Here is a 16,661-nt window from a genome sequence, read left to right on the forward strand (position 1 = left end):
TGTTAATTGCCGGGCAACCCAGCAAGGCACTTAACCACTGAAGGGACTGAGAGTGCCCTCAGGTCTTGAATTCAACCTGGTACTTGACTTTCCTTAGTCCTGGAACACTGCATTGTGCCAAGCTCCCAAACCTAAGAGGTGGAGCTGGAAGGCGGCATTGGAAAGAGCTAAGGAAGCAGGAGGCTGAGCCCCACACGTGGTTTCCTGTGGGCCTGAGGAACTGCCAGTCAGGTTTCTTCCTCTAGGTTACCATGCCTTTTCCTTGGCACCTGTTTCCTTGCAGATAACGGTCCCCCCCCTCCCCCCCCCCCCCCGTTTCTTCCCTTTCATTCACCAGCAGGCTTTCAGTGGAAAATGATTTACATTCCACAGAGAGGAAATCGCCACCAGGGAGTACAAAGACAACTCAAGTATCCCCTCACTTTGTCCACTCTCAAAAATGGTGCTCACCAGGAGTCAGAGGCAGGTTGACTTTTGGGGCCAAAGATGGTCTCTCCTGTCTCTCAAAACCAGGTGTGAAATGTCCCTTCGACTTGAAGGCAGCTGTAATTAGCAAGAAAAAACTCATCTCTGTATAAAATATATTTTATATATATAAAGTAATCCCAGTAATGTACTTGATAGTATTCCACCAGATTGTAAGTACTTGTTATTCCACTGGTAGTGTTTCTCTCTCTCTCTCTCTCTGTGTGTGTGTGTGTGTGTGTGTGTGTGTGTGTGTGTGTATCGGTGCCTCTCAGACTGGAAACTCCCCAGAGGTGAGTGTTTTCTGTTCTAAGGGGATCCCCATGGGGCTAAGGACACACAGATATCTGTATACAAGGCATCATCACACACAATGAGTCTGGGTCTTGAAAGAGGGCCAAATCACAATAGGAGCACACAGAGCAATTAGGGGGAGGTGAGAGGATGTTGAAGAGTAGCATCTCCAAAGATTTCAGTCGGTGGGAAGGGTGGAAGGGCCTCCCAAATAGGGAAAGTGAGACTCCAGGAGCAGGTGGAAAGGAGGAGCTTGTGGGAGCCTCAGAGGAGGCAGCATTTAGTTATCTTGTTGATCAGGAGTAGGTTGAGACTCCCTGGAGGTTTGAGGGACAGTGTATCTATTTCCTTTTTTATTAGTTCAGTCCTAATAAATCTTCCTTCCCAACCTGGCATTGGGAACATTTGACTCTTTCTTCTCCAGAGATCATTAGCCAACCCCCCACCCCCCCTGCAACCCCCACTGGAACAGGGTTGGTTGGGGGGGGGGCTTGTTCAACGTCAAGACACTAGGGATTTTTCATCCAATATACATGTTTACCATCAGAAAATGGTTACTTGGGTACTTACGTTATAATCTCAACATTTTTGTACCCATGATGGTAAATGCCCAGTTGATTATCAGACTAGTTAGGAGAAACAAACACAGGACTTGGCCACACTTGAAATTTTGTGGCTTTCCTGGTTAAAGTTCAAAGCATTTGCCTGAACGCCGAAGCTGGTCCTAGAACTTACAGATGAGGTGAGTCGTCAGTAGCTTCTGCCGGTTTCTTGGGCTAAGGAGACAATATCTCAGATGCATGTCTCCTACTAGGGGGCCCTGAGCACCTCCCAGTGAGCAAGGCCAATCTATTGTTAAGTCTGATTCCCTGTCAAAGCCTGTCCCAAAAATGTTTTATAGTGCCTACAAAGTCCATGAGACAGCTTTGGATAGTCTAGGCAATGACACTTGCAGGATCCAGGCTCTTTCCAGGCAGCTGAGCTACGTTTTTCTTTTCTTCCCATCTCTCCCCTATCAGTATATCAAAAGTTGTTAGCTGAAAGCAAGCCCCAAGATCTCCCATTCAACTGAGATGAAATGAGTTTTATTTAAAACATTTTTTTTAACGTTTATTTATTTTTGAGACAGAGAGAGACAGAGCTTGAATAGGGGAGAGTCAGAGAGAGAGGGGGAGACACAGAATCTGAAACAGGCTCCGGGCTCCGAGCTGTCAGCACAGACCCCGACGTGGGGCTTGAACCCACAGACTGCGAGATCATGACCTGAGCCGAAGTCGGACGCTTAACCAACTGAGCCACCCAGGCGCCCCGAAATGAGTTTTCAAAAGATGGAAACAGTATAGAAATTCTTAGTGTTGACATGCATAATGGAATATTTTCTGTTAGACTTTTTTAAATGACAGGGGCGCCTGGTGGCTCAGTCGGTTAAGCGGCCAACTCTTGATTTTGGCTTGGGTCATGGTCTTACAGTTCGTGAGTTCAAGCCCCACTTTGGGCTCTGCACTGGCCATGCGGAGCCTGCCTGGGATTCTTTCTTCCCTTCGTTTCATGTCTTTTAGAAACATTCTAGGGGCACCTGGCTGGCTCAAGCCGAAGAGCATGCGACTCTTATCTTGAGGGCATGAGTTTGAGCCTCACGTTGAGTGATTACTAAAAAAGATAAAAATTAAATAAAAATTTAAAATTTAATAAACTTTAAAAAAACCACATTCTAGGAATCTTTCATCATTTTTGGTGTCCAGTGATGACGCATGCATGGGCAGGACGACAGCAAGGTTAGTCCATTACCAACCATCCCCCCTTCATTTCTTACAGTGAATTCCCAGCATCCCAGGCTACCCCACCACCTCCTCTGGCTCAGGAACCCTGTTGCTGACCTGCCAGATTCTGCCTAACTCTGCAGCCCTGCACTTTAGAAGGCATTGTTTATTCCCAGATACTCCTTCTTTGGACTACTGACTGGATTTGGGAGGGAGATTAATACCTACCCTGTTACCCTGTGTGCTGAACACTTTGCCATATGTACATGGAGAAGGGCCTCTTGGGGAATGGGGCTTCCTTTTAATTCTGTTGCAAGAGTTTCCTTCCTCTCCCTCCAGAAGGAAATGACAAGCTCCTGTCCCATAGGGATGGAATCTCCTCCCTTAAATCCAGGAAAAGGGATCGATCCTGAGGCCAGAGTGTACCCACAGCATCATTTTGTATGTGTGTGCACTTGTTGGGGTATCACATATTTGGATGGCATCACATGTTTTGGCTGAATCTATTGATAGTCCAGTGCTACGCTGCCAGCTCCCTCCTCATTACCACCTCTTCTACACGTGCTCCATGGGCAAGAGCTGTTACTATGGAAATATATTATTTTTAAAAACAGAAGCAGCCCCAGGCTTGGGAAATATCTCCAGAACAAACCCACGCGAGCAAGGAGGTTAATAGGGTGTTCCTGGGTCCTAGGTGCTAGGAGAAGAGAGGTGGTGGTGGTGGAGGGAGATTAATATTCCATGTTCTATTCTCAGACTCTACTAGGTTCAAGTTCTTTCTGGTCGGTGTCTCCTGGACCTCCGCCAGGCACTTCTATGTAGGAGGGATGCTCTGCACCTATTTACTCACCCAGGGCCTAGTTTAGGTCAAGAAATGGGAACCAAAGAAGCTGCTGTGCCTAGGGGTGTTGGGAGAAGGAAGCCGACGCCATCCACGGAGGTCATGTCCTTAACCCCACATGCGTCCAAACTATAGAAATCTAAGTGCGTAAGGGAAATCAGAGGAGATACCTCAAGTGAGCGAAGTTGCTCTTGCTGTGAGCTCGGGGGGAGGGGGGGGGGGGGGGGAAGGGAGTACCCCTTTTTCAGTATGGGGCGGGGTGGTCAAAGATCCCGCCTATTTTCAACCCCGGAACCTCCTCCCCTCGGCGTAGTCCTCCCGCCCTCCTCTAAGCGCTTGGGCGCCAGGCTCGCCAAGCCCCGCCCAGCGCGGGTGCGGCTCCTTTAAGGGCGGGTGGGGGCGGGGCGCCGGCCGTGTTGTCAATGTCGGCTTTGCGCACGCAGCCCTTCCGGAGCCGGTGCCGGTCCGCGAGCCCCCACGTCTCTGCAGAAGAGTCCCCGCCCGGGTCCAGAAGGGCCCACGCCGTGGGAGGAGTCGGGCGCTGGCAGGCGACTAACCCAGGTCGGACTGCCGGACCAACTGAGGAGGGACCCGGATCACGCAGAGAGGGACCCCGGCGCTGCGAGCCCCCAGGACTCCTCTCATCGATCTGTGGCATCCACTAGTTCCGGACACCCATCCCCGCAGAGCCCCCAAGCCCGCGCGCTCAGCCCCGGGGGAGCCCGCCCCCGCCCCGCGGCCCGCCCGGGCCATGCTCCCCCGGGGCAGCGGCTGAGCCCGTGCCGGGGCCCGGACCGGAGCCCGTGCGGAGCATGGATCCGGGCTGGGGGCAGCAGGACGTGGGCTGGGCGGCCCTGCTGATCCTCTTCGCCGCCTCGCTGCTCACGGTGTTTGGCTGGCTGCTACAGTATGCCCGGGGCTTGTGGCTGGCACGGGCCCGCGGGGGCCGGGGGCCGGGACCCGCCTTAGCTGCCGAGCCCGCGGGCTCCCTTCGGGAGCTGGGCGTGTGGCGCTCGCTGCTGCGGCTGCGGCCGACTCGGGCTGGTGCCCCCGAGGAGCCAGGCGTCCGGGGCCTCCTGGCGTCGCTCTTCGCCTTCAAGTCTTTCCGAGAGAACTGGCAACGGGCTTGGGTGCGAGCGCTGAACGAGCAGGCCTGCAGGGACGGGGTGAGTTGGACAGGAGCACCTCGGTGGTTCCCTCAGCCTTTCCTTCCAGGGCGGGGAGGGAGGGACTGCTCTTGCCTGGAGGGCCAGATGGGGGTGGGGATCAACTGGAGAACCCTACGGCTTCTCTTCCCGTCTGGGATCACAGAAAAGGGTGCAGGTGAGGCTGGAGGTTGTAGAAATCTAGCTATGTCCCAGATCCTCTATTCTGTGGTCAAGGTACTCTCTGGCTGCAAACCCAAGCACAAGTTGCTGTTTTCATAGCAACGCTAATCCCTGGGCCCGAGGGCACTTCCGTGTAGCCTGGGTGCTGGTTGTGTCGGGGAGCAAGGATAGAAGGGAAACAGGTGCACCTGCAGAAGAAATTTGCCTGGTCCTCATGCCACCACACCCAGTTAACATTTCATGCCCCAAATCCCTGGTTTGATCAGGCAGATAGATCCCCAAGGAGCCTGAAATATACACCACCCCCCCCCCCCAGGCCCTTAGTAATTTCACTGATACAGTCTAACACACCCTTCTTTTTGCTGACCTGCAGTGTATATATTGAGGAAAAGGTGTTAAGGTGGAGAGCAGATTGACAGTCCATGCCCCTCTCAGTAGATGAGTCTGGAACTGCCTCTTGAGGGTCAGTCACAAACCAGCCCAGCCTACTTCCTCCCATTGCACCATGGGCATCTGGTCTCCCAGGAAGTAGGGCAGGAAGCATGGTCATAAGACTGAGGTGGGGTGGGAGGTAGAGGCCTCCGTGTCATGGGGCCCTCTCCCATCCCGGCCCAGTATTCTGTCTTCACTCTCACAGCCCATCAGCCCCCTACCCAGAAGGTTCTCCATTTCCAGCTCCCACTAGGGCTTTGCTCCACTAGCTCCCCAGATGCCTGGAAACAAAAGTGGCCACGTAAGAAGTTGCTCAGTCTCCTCTGTCCAGCTAGCCAGCAGAAAGCCAGATGGCATCTGTTAGTCTACATCTTGAACTCATGCCTCCACCCACTTCTCCCTGTACCTTGTCCCTTGGTCAGGAGAGACTCCCCAGGACAGCTGACTCAGCTGGACATTGGCCTCCCTTGCAGGGGGTGGGGAGATTGGGGTTCCTAGCATCCATCTCCCCATCTCCCTGGGCCTGGCCCTCAAACAAGCCAGCTACAGGCGCAGAGAAGTTGGTGTTCTCTGGTGTGCCAGGCACACGGGCCCTGTGAATCTGTTTCCTCCCATCCCAAGACCCGAGGAAGGGCTGCCAGCTCAGTGGGTGCCCCTTCTTCAGTTCTCCTTCCCATCCTGCTTTCTGGATGGGACTGCAGTAGGCTGTTTCCACTGCTGTGTAAGAATCAGGAAGCTCTTTCAAGACCCAAGCTAAGCAGCTTTCTGCTGCCTAATACCACCCTGCTGTCTGCCTTGGGGAATTAGCCAGGCCTCTGGAAGCTTGAGCTCTCTGAGCTTGCTTTTCTTGCCAGTGCCTCTGGTAAAGTTCCCCACGCCCATGTGGAGCTAGTCCTCAACCCCAAGAATATAGATAGGGTCATACTCTTGAGCCTCTGCATCCTGTGTATGTAGACGTAGGCTTAGCCTCATTTCTCCAGCTCTTATCTTGAATAAGTGGCCCTATTGCTTTTGCCTTTAGCTCAGCCGAGTCACTCTCTCCCTCACTGTACGTAGGTAGCAACCAACACCTTTATTATTTTTTTTCCCCGGTGCGCACCTTTCTTTGGGGGTAGGTTGAGGAATGAAGAGAAAGGTGGGAGGAGAAGAGGGAGGCTCCTAGTATTCCAGGAGGAATCTAGGTTCTTCAGCTCAAGGTGATCTGGTCTTTGAGGTGGTCTAGCTCCTCCATCCTTCCTAGCAAATGCAGGCCCCAGAGAGGTGTGGTTCAAGGGGAACACTCCCTGTCCTAAAACCCTGAGCCAAGAAGGGGCCAGAAGCCAGCCTGCAGCTGAGGACTCCGCAGTGCCAGGACCCAGCCAGCAACCCAGCAGGCCAGCCCTGTGGGGGGCAGCTCCGGAGACCTGACCCTGTGTCCACTTTACTTACTCCCTCAGAGTTCCATCCAAATCGCCTTTGAGGAGGTGCCCCAACTCCCACCCAGAGCCAGCATTAGTCATGTGACCTGCGTAGACCAATCAGAGCGCACCATGGTAAGGGGCTGCCGGGCACTGCCTTCTATAGGCCCCGAGGGGGGCTGGTCCCAAGAGTTTCCTTTAGTCTGAGGGTTCTTGGCCTGAAGTCTGTGAATGCCTTAGGAATGCAAGGATTGGCTTCAGGAGGTCTGAGAATCCCATTAAAGTTGCATGCGAAATGTAGCACATGTGTGTGTATATCTGCATTTTTCTGGAGAGAGGAGTCTTTGACTTTAATTCTTCTATGGGCTTGTGACCCCAGAAGGGTGAAGTCCCAAGGAAAACCCAGTGGGGAGGGCTCTCTAAAGGGCAGCGCAAAGCAAGGTTGGGCACCTTCCTCCATGCCTGACCCTCCTGGCCTCCGTGCTTCGCTTGTCTCAGGTGCTGCATTGCCAGCTCTCTGCTGAGGAGGTGATGTTCCCAGTCTCCGTGACCCAGCAGTCCCCCGCTGCCGTCTCCATGGAGACCTACCACGTCACTCTGACACTGCCACCAACACAGGTGGAAGGGGATGTGGGAAACTGAGCTGGGCAGGGGGCGGTTCAAGGCCTCAGCCTTTCAGTTTGCTTCCCTCTGGGACAGAATTTGGGAAGGGAGGGTCCTGGGGAGCAGGAGTAGTTGGAGGTGTGAGGCAAGTCAACCCAGCCCCTTTGTCCCTCCTCCGCAGTTGGAAGTCAGCCTGGAGGAAATCCCTGATGAGGGGCTGCTTGTGTCCTGGGCCTTCACTGATCGTCCAGATCTCAGCCTGACGGTGCTTCCCAAGCTGCAGGCCAGGGAGGTAAGGGGGCAGGGCTCGGCGGAAGAGGCAGAGCGAGGAGGGGGTGCAGAGCTGGGGGCCCCCCTCTTTATTCTCCTTTTCTCCCTACAGAGAGGCGAGGAGCAAGTAGATCTCTCCACCATTGAGGAATTGATTGAGGATGCCATTGTCAGCACTCAGCCAGCCATGATGGTCAACCTCAGGGCTTGCTCTGCCCCTGGAGGCCTGGTAAGTAGGCACTCAAAGCAAATAGTCTGTATGCATATCGTCCCCAGGGTGCTATGTCGGGATCTTCGTTCGTTTTCCCTCCTTCTGCTCTTAGGTACCCAGTGAGAAGCCACCCACGGTGCCCCAGGCGCAGCCAGCCATCTCCAGACCTATCCGGTTATTCCTACGGCAGCTTCGAGCATCTCACCTGGGAGGTGAATTGGAAGGTGAGAGCTAGAAGCAGCTGGGGGCCTGCCAGGGCTCTGGGTGCAGGTGCCCCCTGCCCTTCTTCCACGGGTGTAGTTTCATCATTCCTCAGCGGCTTCCCATCTTTGAGCATCTTCTCATTTCTCGTTCCTCCCAGGCACTGGGGAGCTATGCTGTGTAGCTGAGCTCGACAACCCTGCACAACAGAAGTGGACCAAGCCCACAAGTGCCGGTCCCGACGTGGAGTGGACTGACGACCTGGCACTGTAAGGAGTGACTCCTCCAACCCCACCCCTGCTCCTATGGGCAGACTGGAGATCAGACCCTTCCAGCATAGCCTTAGCACGAATCGGCTCTGCTTTCACTGAACTTTGGTGTGAGCCCCCATTGTATGCCAGGCCCTGGCCTAGGTCCTGCGGATACAGACGTGACCAAGATACACCCCCACCCCTGAGTCGATTGCAGGCTCCAGGCAGACACAGATGTATGTAAAGACGATGGTATAAGGGCTCCAGTCAAGATTTACACAGAATGCCGTGGGCGTGCTTAGGTGTGGGGAGATTAATTCCCATGGGGAGTAAAGATCAGAGTAGGCTTCATGGAGAAGGTGGCATTTAAACCGCACCTTAGAGCAAGAAGAGGGTTTCAACAGAGTGTGAGAGAGAAGTGTTTTTGGCAGAGGAAACAGCTTGAGCAAAGGGAAGGGGGTGGTTTGACATGGAGAGACAGGGAGGGCAAACGGGGCAGGATCAGGGAGGATCTGGATGCCTAGCATACTATTCACTGAGCAGAGTTCTGTCCCGTTCTCTTGGGGAGAGTATTTGTTTTTGTTTTTAATTGTTTTAAGATTTTTAAACATTAATTTTAGTTTTTTAAATTTACACCCAAATTAGTTAGCATATATACTTTTTTTAAGATTTACTTTTTTAAAATTTTATTTATTTGACTACTCTCTACACCCAAAGTGGGGTTCGAACTCATGACCCCGAGATCAGGAGTCACATGCTCTTCTGACTGAGCCAGCCAGGCACCCTGGGAAGAGACAGTAATTTGGAGGGCAGGCTCCATTGGAGCCCTTATTCCACGGGCCTGTGGCCTGTGATCAGTTCAAGGGTGGATTCAGTTTACTAATCTTCCCCTTCCCTGCCCCACCTCCTCTTGGCCACAGGGATCTGGGCCCCCAGAGTCGGGAGCTGACCCTCAAAGTGCTGAGGAACAGCAGCTCTGCAGACAGTGAGTATGGGGCAGGAAGGAGCCCGTCTGGATGGGTGCTCAGCGGGGCCCGGTCGTGGGCCCAGCTCACAGTGCTCCCCCTTTCCCCAGCTGAACTCTTGGGCCAGGTCATGCTGCCTGTGGGCTCCCCTTCCAGACCGCTGTCCCGAAGACAGGTATGCCCGCTCACCCTGGGGCCGGGGAAAGCCCTGGGACCAGCGGCCACCATCGCAGTGGAGGTGAGAAGCTGAGCCTGGGGAGAAGACGGGAGGACACTGGGGAAGCGCGGTTGTTGAGGCGCCGCCTCTCTGCTCTTCTACCCCTCGGCAGCTTCAGTATGAGGAGGGCTCCCCCCGGAACCTAGGTACACCTGCTCCCTCCACTCCACGCCCCAGCATCACTCCCACCAAGAAGATCGAGCTGGACCGGACCATCATGCCTGATGGCACCATCGTGACCACAGTCACCACCGTCCAGTCCCGGCCTCGTGTAGAAGGGAAACTAGGTAAAGAGGAGGGAGCCCAGCTTGAGCCAGGGGTCCCCGGCTGCAGACCCACGCAGGACAGGGAAGGGCAAGGGAAGACCTGATTGCAGCTCCTCCTGCTTTCCAGCCACATCTTCCTCCTCATCTTTCTCTCTCAAGCCTTCTCTTCCATCCCTCCTTTTCCCCGCTGTTCCTATCCCGCTTTAGCGCTGGGTCGGCCAGGGCCTCCTCTACAAGACTCGTGTACTTCGCTCTCTTGCCGTCCCTTCCCCCCCGGCCCCGGCTGCCTACTTGCGCCGCCTTCTACCCTCGACCTCCTAGCATCCTTGGGATCCTCCAACAAACCCAGTGGCCTCTGTAGTACTTCTCCCACTCCCAGGGGCCCTCCAGGACATTTCTCCCAGCTCCAGAGGTCTCTTGGGGTTCCCCCCACCCCCAGGGGACCCCTGTGCCACCTCTGTGCACTCTGCATTTTCAAGGTGTCTCCCGATACCCTCAGTGGGTCCCATGCCATGGCCCCACACTCCCCTTGCTTCCCGTGCTGTCTTTTTGCCCCCATGGCATCTTACTAATCACCCATGTGATTAATCGTGCCTTCGTCACCCCTGCCCTCTGAGTCAGCCAAAGTGTGCATCTCAATAAAGACAGTAGGGGGTGGGGGCCACTTTAAGGCGCCTCCCGGCTCACTGACCCTCCCCCACCCACCAGACTCCCCCTCCCGCTCCCCGTCCAAGGTGGAGGTGACCGAGAAGACTACGACTGTGCTGAGTGAGAGCAGCGGCCCCAGCAGTGCCTCCCACAGCAGCAGCCGTGAGTGGGGGATCGGGAAGTATGAGTGGCGGTTGGCACTGGAGCCCCAGAGTCAGAAACCATTTTGGGTGGGGCACAGGAGTCCAAGTCCAAGAAGGAGCCACGGAGGAGTCATGTTACCAATCCTCTGTACCCCCAGCAGGGGAGAGCCACCTTTCCAACGGCTTGGACCCTGTAGCAGAGACAGCGATTCGCCAGCTGACGGAGCCCAGCGGGCGGGCAGCCAAAAAGACACCCACCAAGCGTAGCACTCTCATCATCTCTGGCGTTTCCAAGGTAACAGGGCTCTCAGGAGAGGAGCTGGGATAGGGAGAAAGCCCTAACGGGTCAGTCCTGCCCATTAAAACGTGTCCCTCCTGCCAGGTGCCCATCGCTCAGGACGAGTTGGCACTGTCTCTGGGCTATGCGGCGTCCCTGGAGGCCTCAATGCAGGATGATGCGGGAACCAGTGGAGGTCCCTCCTCACCTCCCCCAGACCCACCGGCCATGTCTCCAGGACCCCTGGATCCCCTCTCCAGCCCCACGAGCGTCCAGGAAGCAGATGAGACAACACGTTCGGACATTTCTGAGAGGCCATCTGTGGATGATGTTGAGTCAGAAACAGGGTCTACTGGCGCCCTGGAGACCCGCAGCCTCAAGGATCACAAAGGTGGGGGAATATTGGCATGTCCTCTCCACTTCTTTTTTTTTCTCTCCCCCCCCGCCCCCGCCGACTTCCATTCTGTACTCGCTTTCCTCTGAGTATAAGGAATCCTACGCCCAGTCGAGCCTAGAAGTGTCCTAGCAGTGACACAGCCCGTGGATAGTCGTGGTGCTTTTCTAACTTCTAAGGATGAGAGGCTTTGCCCCCAAACATCTTTATCCCTCTGCCAACGAGTCCGTCAACCACACATGTATTTTAACTATGATGTCAGCCTGCATCACTTCTTGGGATAATGAGATTCCTAAGTCCAAAGCCTGCCGTGTAAACACTTGTCTCATTATACTGGTCCCAAATTTACCTCCTTGAAGTTTTCCAGATGCAGCTTCCTGCTCGCATCCTGGAATTTGGCCACCCACCTTATCCTTTCATGATTTTTATGGGCTTTTATTTATTTTATTTATTTATTTTTTTTTTAAAACAAGGTTGCCTACTTAAATTTTTTTTTTTTTTCTCAACGTTTATTTATTTTTGGGACAGAGAGAGACAGAGCATGAACGGGGGAGGGGCAGAGAGAGAGGGAAACACAGAATCGGAAACAGGCTCCAGGCTCTGAGCCATCAGCCCAGAGCCTGACGCGGGGCTCGAACTCCCGGACCGCGAGATCGTGACCTGGCTGAAGTCGGACGCTTAACCGACTGCGCCACCCAGGCGCCCCTTTATGGGCTTTTAGAAATGCCCTCTGCTCCGTCTTTTCTCTCCAGAGTAAAGAGGTCCATTTGTCAGTCTGTCCTTACAGGGAAGCAGCCCTGTGACATTCCTCCTCAGCGGCGATAGTTAGACTTGCCCACAGAATCCCATGAGCGCCACCATTTTTTCCTCAGGAAAGATAAGAGGCATTGTTTTGTCTCTACTTTCTTTCCTAAGGAAGCCTGGCTTCTAGGCGAAGGAAAGGTTCTGTTCTGTATCTTTGACCCCTCCGTGCTTGGTCCTTTTCTCTGCTCCCCACCTCACCCCACGCCTGTCGTACCCCTCTGTCTGCCTCAGCCTCCCCTCTTCCCCCACAGTGAGCTTCCTGCGCAGTGGCACGAAGCTTATCTTCCGCCGGAGGCCTCGACAGAAGGAAGCTGGTCTGAGCCAATCACACGACGACCTCTCCAACACGACGGCCACCCCCAGTGTCCGAAAGAAGGCTGGCAGCTTTTCTCGCCGCCTTATCAAGCGCTTTTCCTTCAAATCCAAACCCAAGGCCAATGGCAACCCCAGCCCCCAGCTCTGAGGGCCCTCCTCACCTTTTGAGCGAGGAGAGGGCAGGAGTCCTCTCAGCCCACCCTCCACATCCTCTTCCATTCCCCTTCCTGGATTCCCAACAGCCTGGGCCAGGGAAGCCCTCTGGGTTCCAGGAAGCCCTGTCCACCCTGGGCTGTGGGGCCAGTTGGAAGGGTGCTTACAACGGGAAGCATGAGAGAGGCGGGCACCTGTTGCTGAGAACACAGAAAAGGGAGTGGGTGGCCGGGAGCAAGAGGAGGGCTCTGCCCCTGCACTTGTGGGCATTCCTCGGAACCGGTTGTGCTGTCGACATTGGCCCCTCAGAGGAGTCCCAGGGTGCTCAGCTCCTCAGCTGGTCCTTCCTCCCCTATTTATTCTCTTTTCTATTTATATGTGTGGTCCAGGACCCTCAGTGCACAGACGAGAGAGGGCATCTCTCCCAGGTGACCCTTCTTTCCTGTCCCAGGAAGGTAGGCAATTCCCTTTGGGACAGGACTCCCTTGTCTCCCTCAGGTCCCCACTCTGACCAGCACCAGTGTCTGCCTCTGAGGACATTGGCAGCTCACAGAAAGCCGGGCCGGTGCCCGGGCTGGGGGGCAGGTACTCCCCACCTCCCTGCCTCCCCTCCTGCTCCTCGTCCCTCCCTCCCTTTATTACCGTTTTTGTACTTGATGCCTTCTCTGTGAGCAGTGGCTCTGTTGGAAGGAGGGAGCCCAGAGCTGGGTGGGAGCCTTCCCCAGAGCGATGGCTCCAGGGGCTTTACTAAAGACTGATGATGATGGAGCGAGAGCAGGGCTGCACCCTCCGCGTGTTGGGAGATGATGATGTCCATTGCTGTGTGATGGCTTGGAATTTAATTTATTAAATTAAAGTCAAATTGGAGTTTATAAACTGGACCACTGGTTATCCTTTGAAAGGTGAGTGGGCAGCGAGGCTGTGGGATGGGTGGGGTGAGAGGGTCAGAGACAGGGGCCCAGACGGTGAGGTGGAGTCGGCGACCCACGTGTTGGGGCTGCTAAGAAGTTCCCGTGGGGAAGAAGGGACCTAGAGAGGATGAGGGGAGGATGAGGGACCTAGAGAGGGTGAGGATGTGGAGGGTGGGCTGAGAGGACCTAGAGAGGATGAGGGAACGGGCCTTTGAGGGATGATACTGTACCAAAAGAAGGCCATCAGAGAAGAAAAAATCAATTAGGACAGGCATCTTCACTCCCCTTTCTTGAACAGGCTGTTGCTTCCCTGATAGAACAGAATCCTAGGCAGGGACTCTGGCTCTAGACTGCCTACATTTGAATCTCAGCTGCTGTGATTACCTGCGTGACCCTGGGCAAGTTACGTTACCTCAGAATGCCTCAGTTTTTTTCATCTGTGAAATGGGAACCGTGATAGTAGCTATGGCTTGGTTGTGGCCGAGAAGCAAATGCGTCGAGCGCTCACAGTTTTGCTGGCATACGGTCGGTGCTGAATAAGTGTAACTGTTGCCTCAGAAGAGACAGATTGGGAGGGGGAAGTCTTATAAGGGTTTCATCACAATGAAAAGTCTTTCATTCCTAAGTTTGGGCAAGGTTCAGGGAGCTAGGGGTACTAGCAAAATCTACACCCCTGGTCCCTGTTCTCTGGGACCTTCCACAGGACTTGAACTGGGTAAGCTGCCACAGGGTGTCAGACAGAGCCCTGGACCAGGGACAGAAAGCCTGAGTGTGCCACAGACACACCAAGTGACCTTGGGACAGACCACTTCTCCTTTCTGGAACTCCACTTCCTCATCTCTAAAATGAGGAGTGGCCTAGATAACCATTCAGGTCACCTCCAGCCTCACCATTCTGACCCCCACCACTGGGGGGTTAGGGCACATGCCTTTGGGTAGGCAGCACGGGACTGGCAATATTCCCCACGTTCCTGTCCATACTAGTCACAGAATATGGGATATTTAGAAAGAGTGGTAGAGTATGGATATTTAGCTAATTCGTATACAGTGATACGCTCAACTCTAGGTCATGAGAACTCAAAGAGATGTATCTAGCTATTTCGCCTGATCTAAAAAGTGCAACTCTTAGTGGTCCACACACAGGAGTGGCTTGCTTACCAGGATGCCAAGGTAGCCAGACACACTGATCTCGAATTTCTCGAATTTTTACAAGAAATTTTTGTCACTGGGGGGGGGGGGGGGGGGCGAGCGTTCAGATTCCCACTGCACCTGCGGATTGAGTGGACGCTAACTGGAAGCTGGACTCAGCTTCTAGTGTTGAGCTGCCCGGAGCTCAGTGGAATCATCTATTTTATGGTAAAGAACCTGATCACATTTCAAAGATACAGGTGTTTTTACATGAACACAAAAGAAATACAAAACATCACTTGATAACTTTATTCATTTTACACTTTCGGAAGAGAGCCACAGCTCTGGAGGAGTATGAATTATGCTTTAAGTTTTTGTGGCAGCTCTTAAAGACCAAATCTGAGGATGTGTCTGAATTATCCGGCCAAAATTGTAGCTTGTTTTCAAGAGAAGCAGATTGAGATGGAAGTAAACTATGCTAGACAGCAAGACTCGGTCTCAAATTTTGAAGACATATGTGTGGATTCCAGAGCTATCCTGAAATTTTTGCTCTGTAAAAATTGTTTTGAGTCTACATAGTTCTGTGAATGAACTTTTTCTTCATGCAATTGCTAAATTAAAGCTAAGAACCATCTTCAGTGGTGTAAGTTTGAATTAAAGTAAGGTTGGCATTTTGTGAAGTATTACTCTATGCGCTTTTGAAGGAATGAAGTTGATAAAATATATTTTTGTTACTTCTGGATTGTATTTGAAAAGTCCTATTTTAAAATAGGGACAATAATATAATTCGCTGTTGTTAGTAACAAACTTCATGCACAAATTTCAGATTTTACTATGATGCTTATTTTTTTTTTAATTTTTTTTTCAACGTTTATTTATTTTTGGGACAGAGAGAGACAGAGCATGAATGGGCGAGGGGCAGAGAGAGAGGGAGACACAGAATCGGAAACAGGCTCCAGGCTCTGAGCCATCAGCCCAGAGCCCGACGCGGGGCTCGAACTCACGGACCGCGAGGTCGTGACCTGGCTGAAGTCGGTATGATGCTTATTTTTAATAGTATCTTCTATTGAACATTTAATGTGTTTCCTGATGATATGAATTATATAGGCTTATTTTTAGGTTAGGAAATACAGAAAAATGTAACAAAATAAATATCAACCCCAATGAACTTTACTAAGATACATTATTTAACAAATATGTCTTGAGCCCTTCATGTTTCAGCCACTAGACTAAGTGATGGAGTATGAAGGTGAAGAACACATACAATCCCTGCCCTCCCTTACTGGAAGACTTCTTGGAAAAAGAAGCATATTCACTGAGACCAGAAGAATGAGTAGGCGTTAGTCACATACATGCCAGACTGGGGAGAAGGGAAAGACGGTACCAGGCAGAGGAAACAAGTACAAAGCAGAAAAAGTAAAAGGCAGCTAGGTGTGGTAGAGAAACCGAAAGTAACTCGGGGTGGGAGAACAGAAATAGAGGACTAGGACTCAAGACACCATCGAAGTACACAGGACTCAGATGCTGAAGGCTCTAGAAAGCCTCACCATAGTTTGGGCGGGGGGGTGGGGGGTGGGGGGTGGCGGTGTGTGCCCCGAGGCCACAGAATGCCTTTTAGCGTTTAAAGCAGGGTGGTGGTTTGATTAGGTCTCCGTGGGGAATGGCTTAGAGGAAAACAAGAGTGCACGCAATGGAACCAGTTAGTGTAGACATCCGGGCTCGACGTCGTTAATAGACTAGACAGGGAGCGGAGAAGGACCGGGAGGAGGGGCGGAGGGAGCTGAATTCGAGAGCTCCGGCGTGTGTTTAAGGACGTAGAATTCAACTTGGAGGAGGGTCGGACGTGATGCACGAGAGAGGAATCAGGGATGACTACCGGGTTTCTGACTTGGAGTGGGTGGATAACATGGTTGCTTACCGAGCCAGGGAACAGGAGAGGTGGGGGGCGGGGGGAGAGAAGACGGCTCAGGAATGCCGATATTTAAGAAATCGGAGTAAGAGAACGAAGGATAGAGGTAGGACCCTAATTTGGGCCGGGCGGGGCTTACAGCCGCGCGCACCCAGCCTCACGCGCCGCCACCGCCGCCTCCTCCTACTCCCCCTCCCTGTGCTCGCGGGCAGCTTAACACAGTAACCCACGCGACGAAGGAGATGCCACTCGGGGCGCAGCTGGAGCCCCGCGCAGGCCCAGTGGGCGCCGAGCGCGGAGCCTGCGCAGTTGGGGGAAGTCGGGGCCTCGGGATCCTCGCCCGCACCTCGCCTGGAACCCAGCGGCTGCAGCAAAGCTGCCATCCCCGAAGCCCGCCGCTCCTTGCTCCCGCCCCTTCCGTATTTTGGTCGCGCACGGGTTCCGTCAGTCGTAGCGGCCATTGGCTGCTAGAGGTATCC

At 53.4% G+C, this 16,661-nt stretch overlaps 1 protein-coding gene across 2 annotated transcripts; it reads left to right on the plus strand.

Moving 5' to 3' along the window:
- The first annotated feature begins 3,761 nt into the window (after positions 1-3,761).
- On the plus strand, positions 3,762-13,097 carry C2CD2L (C2CD2 like). 2 transcript variants are annotated; one of them, XM_047823777.1, is made up of 14 exons: positions 3,762-4,526; positions 6,557-6,652; positions 7,016-7,135; positions 7,302-7,412; positions 7,503-7,619; positions 7,714-7,825; positions 7,963-8,071; positions 8,974-9,038; positions 9,129-9,256; positions 9,348-9,522; positions 10,210-10,311; positions 10,451-10,587; positions 10,675-10,960; positions 12,019-13,097. In XM_047823777.1, the coding sequence occupies exons 1-14, from the start codon at positions 4,173-4,175 to the stop codon at positions 12,228-12,230; spliced, it is 2,124 nt and encodes a 707-aa protein (XP_047679733.1). In that variant the 5' UTR covers positions 3,762-4,172; the 3' UTR covers positions 12,231-13,097. The 2 variants fall into 2 exon arrangements, with proteins under 2 accessions (XP_047679733.1, XP_047679734.1); XM_047823778.1 differs by having other exon boundaries at positions 10,454-10,587.
- Positions 13,098-16,661: the final 3,564 nt, after the last annotated feature.

Source organism: Prionailurus viverrinus, chromosome D1, assembly GCF_022837055.1.
Source record: "Prionailurus viverrinus isolate Anna chromosome D1, UM_Priviv_1.0, whole genome shotgun sequence".
In the NCBI taxonomy this organism is placed as follows: Eukaryota; Metazoa; Chordata; class Mammalia; order Carnivora; family Felidae; genus Prionailurus; species Prionailurus viverrinus.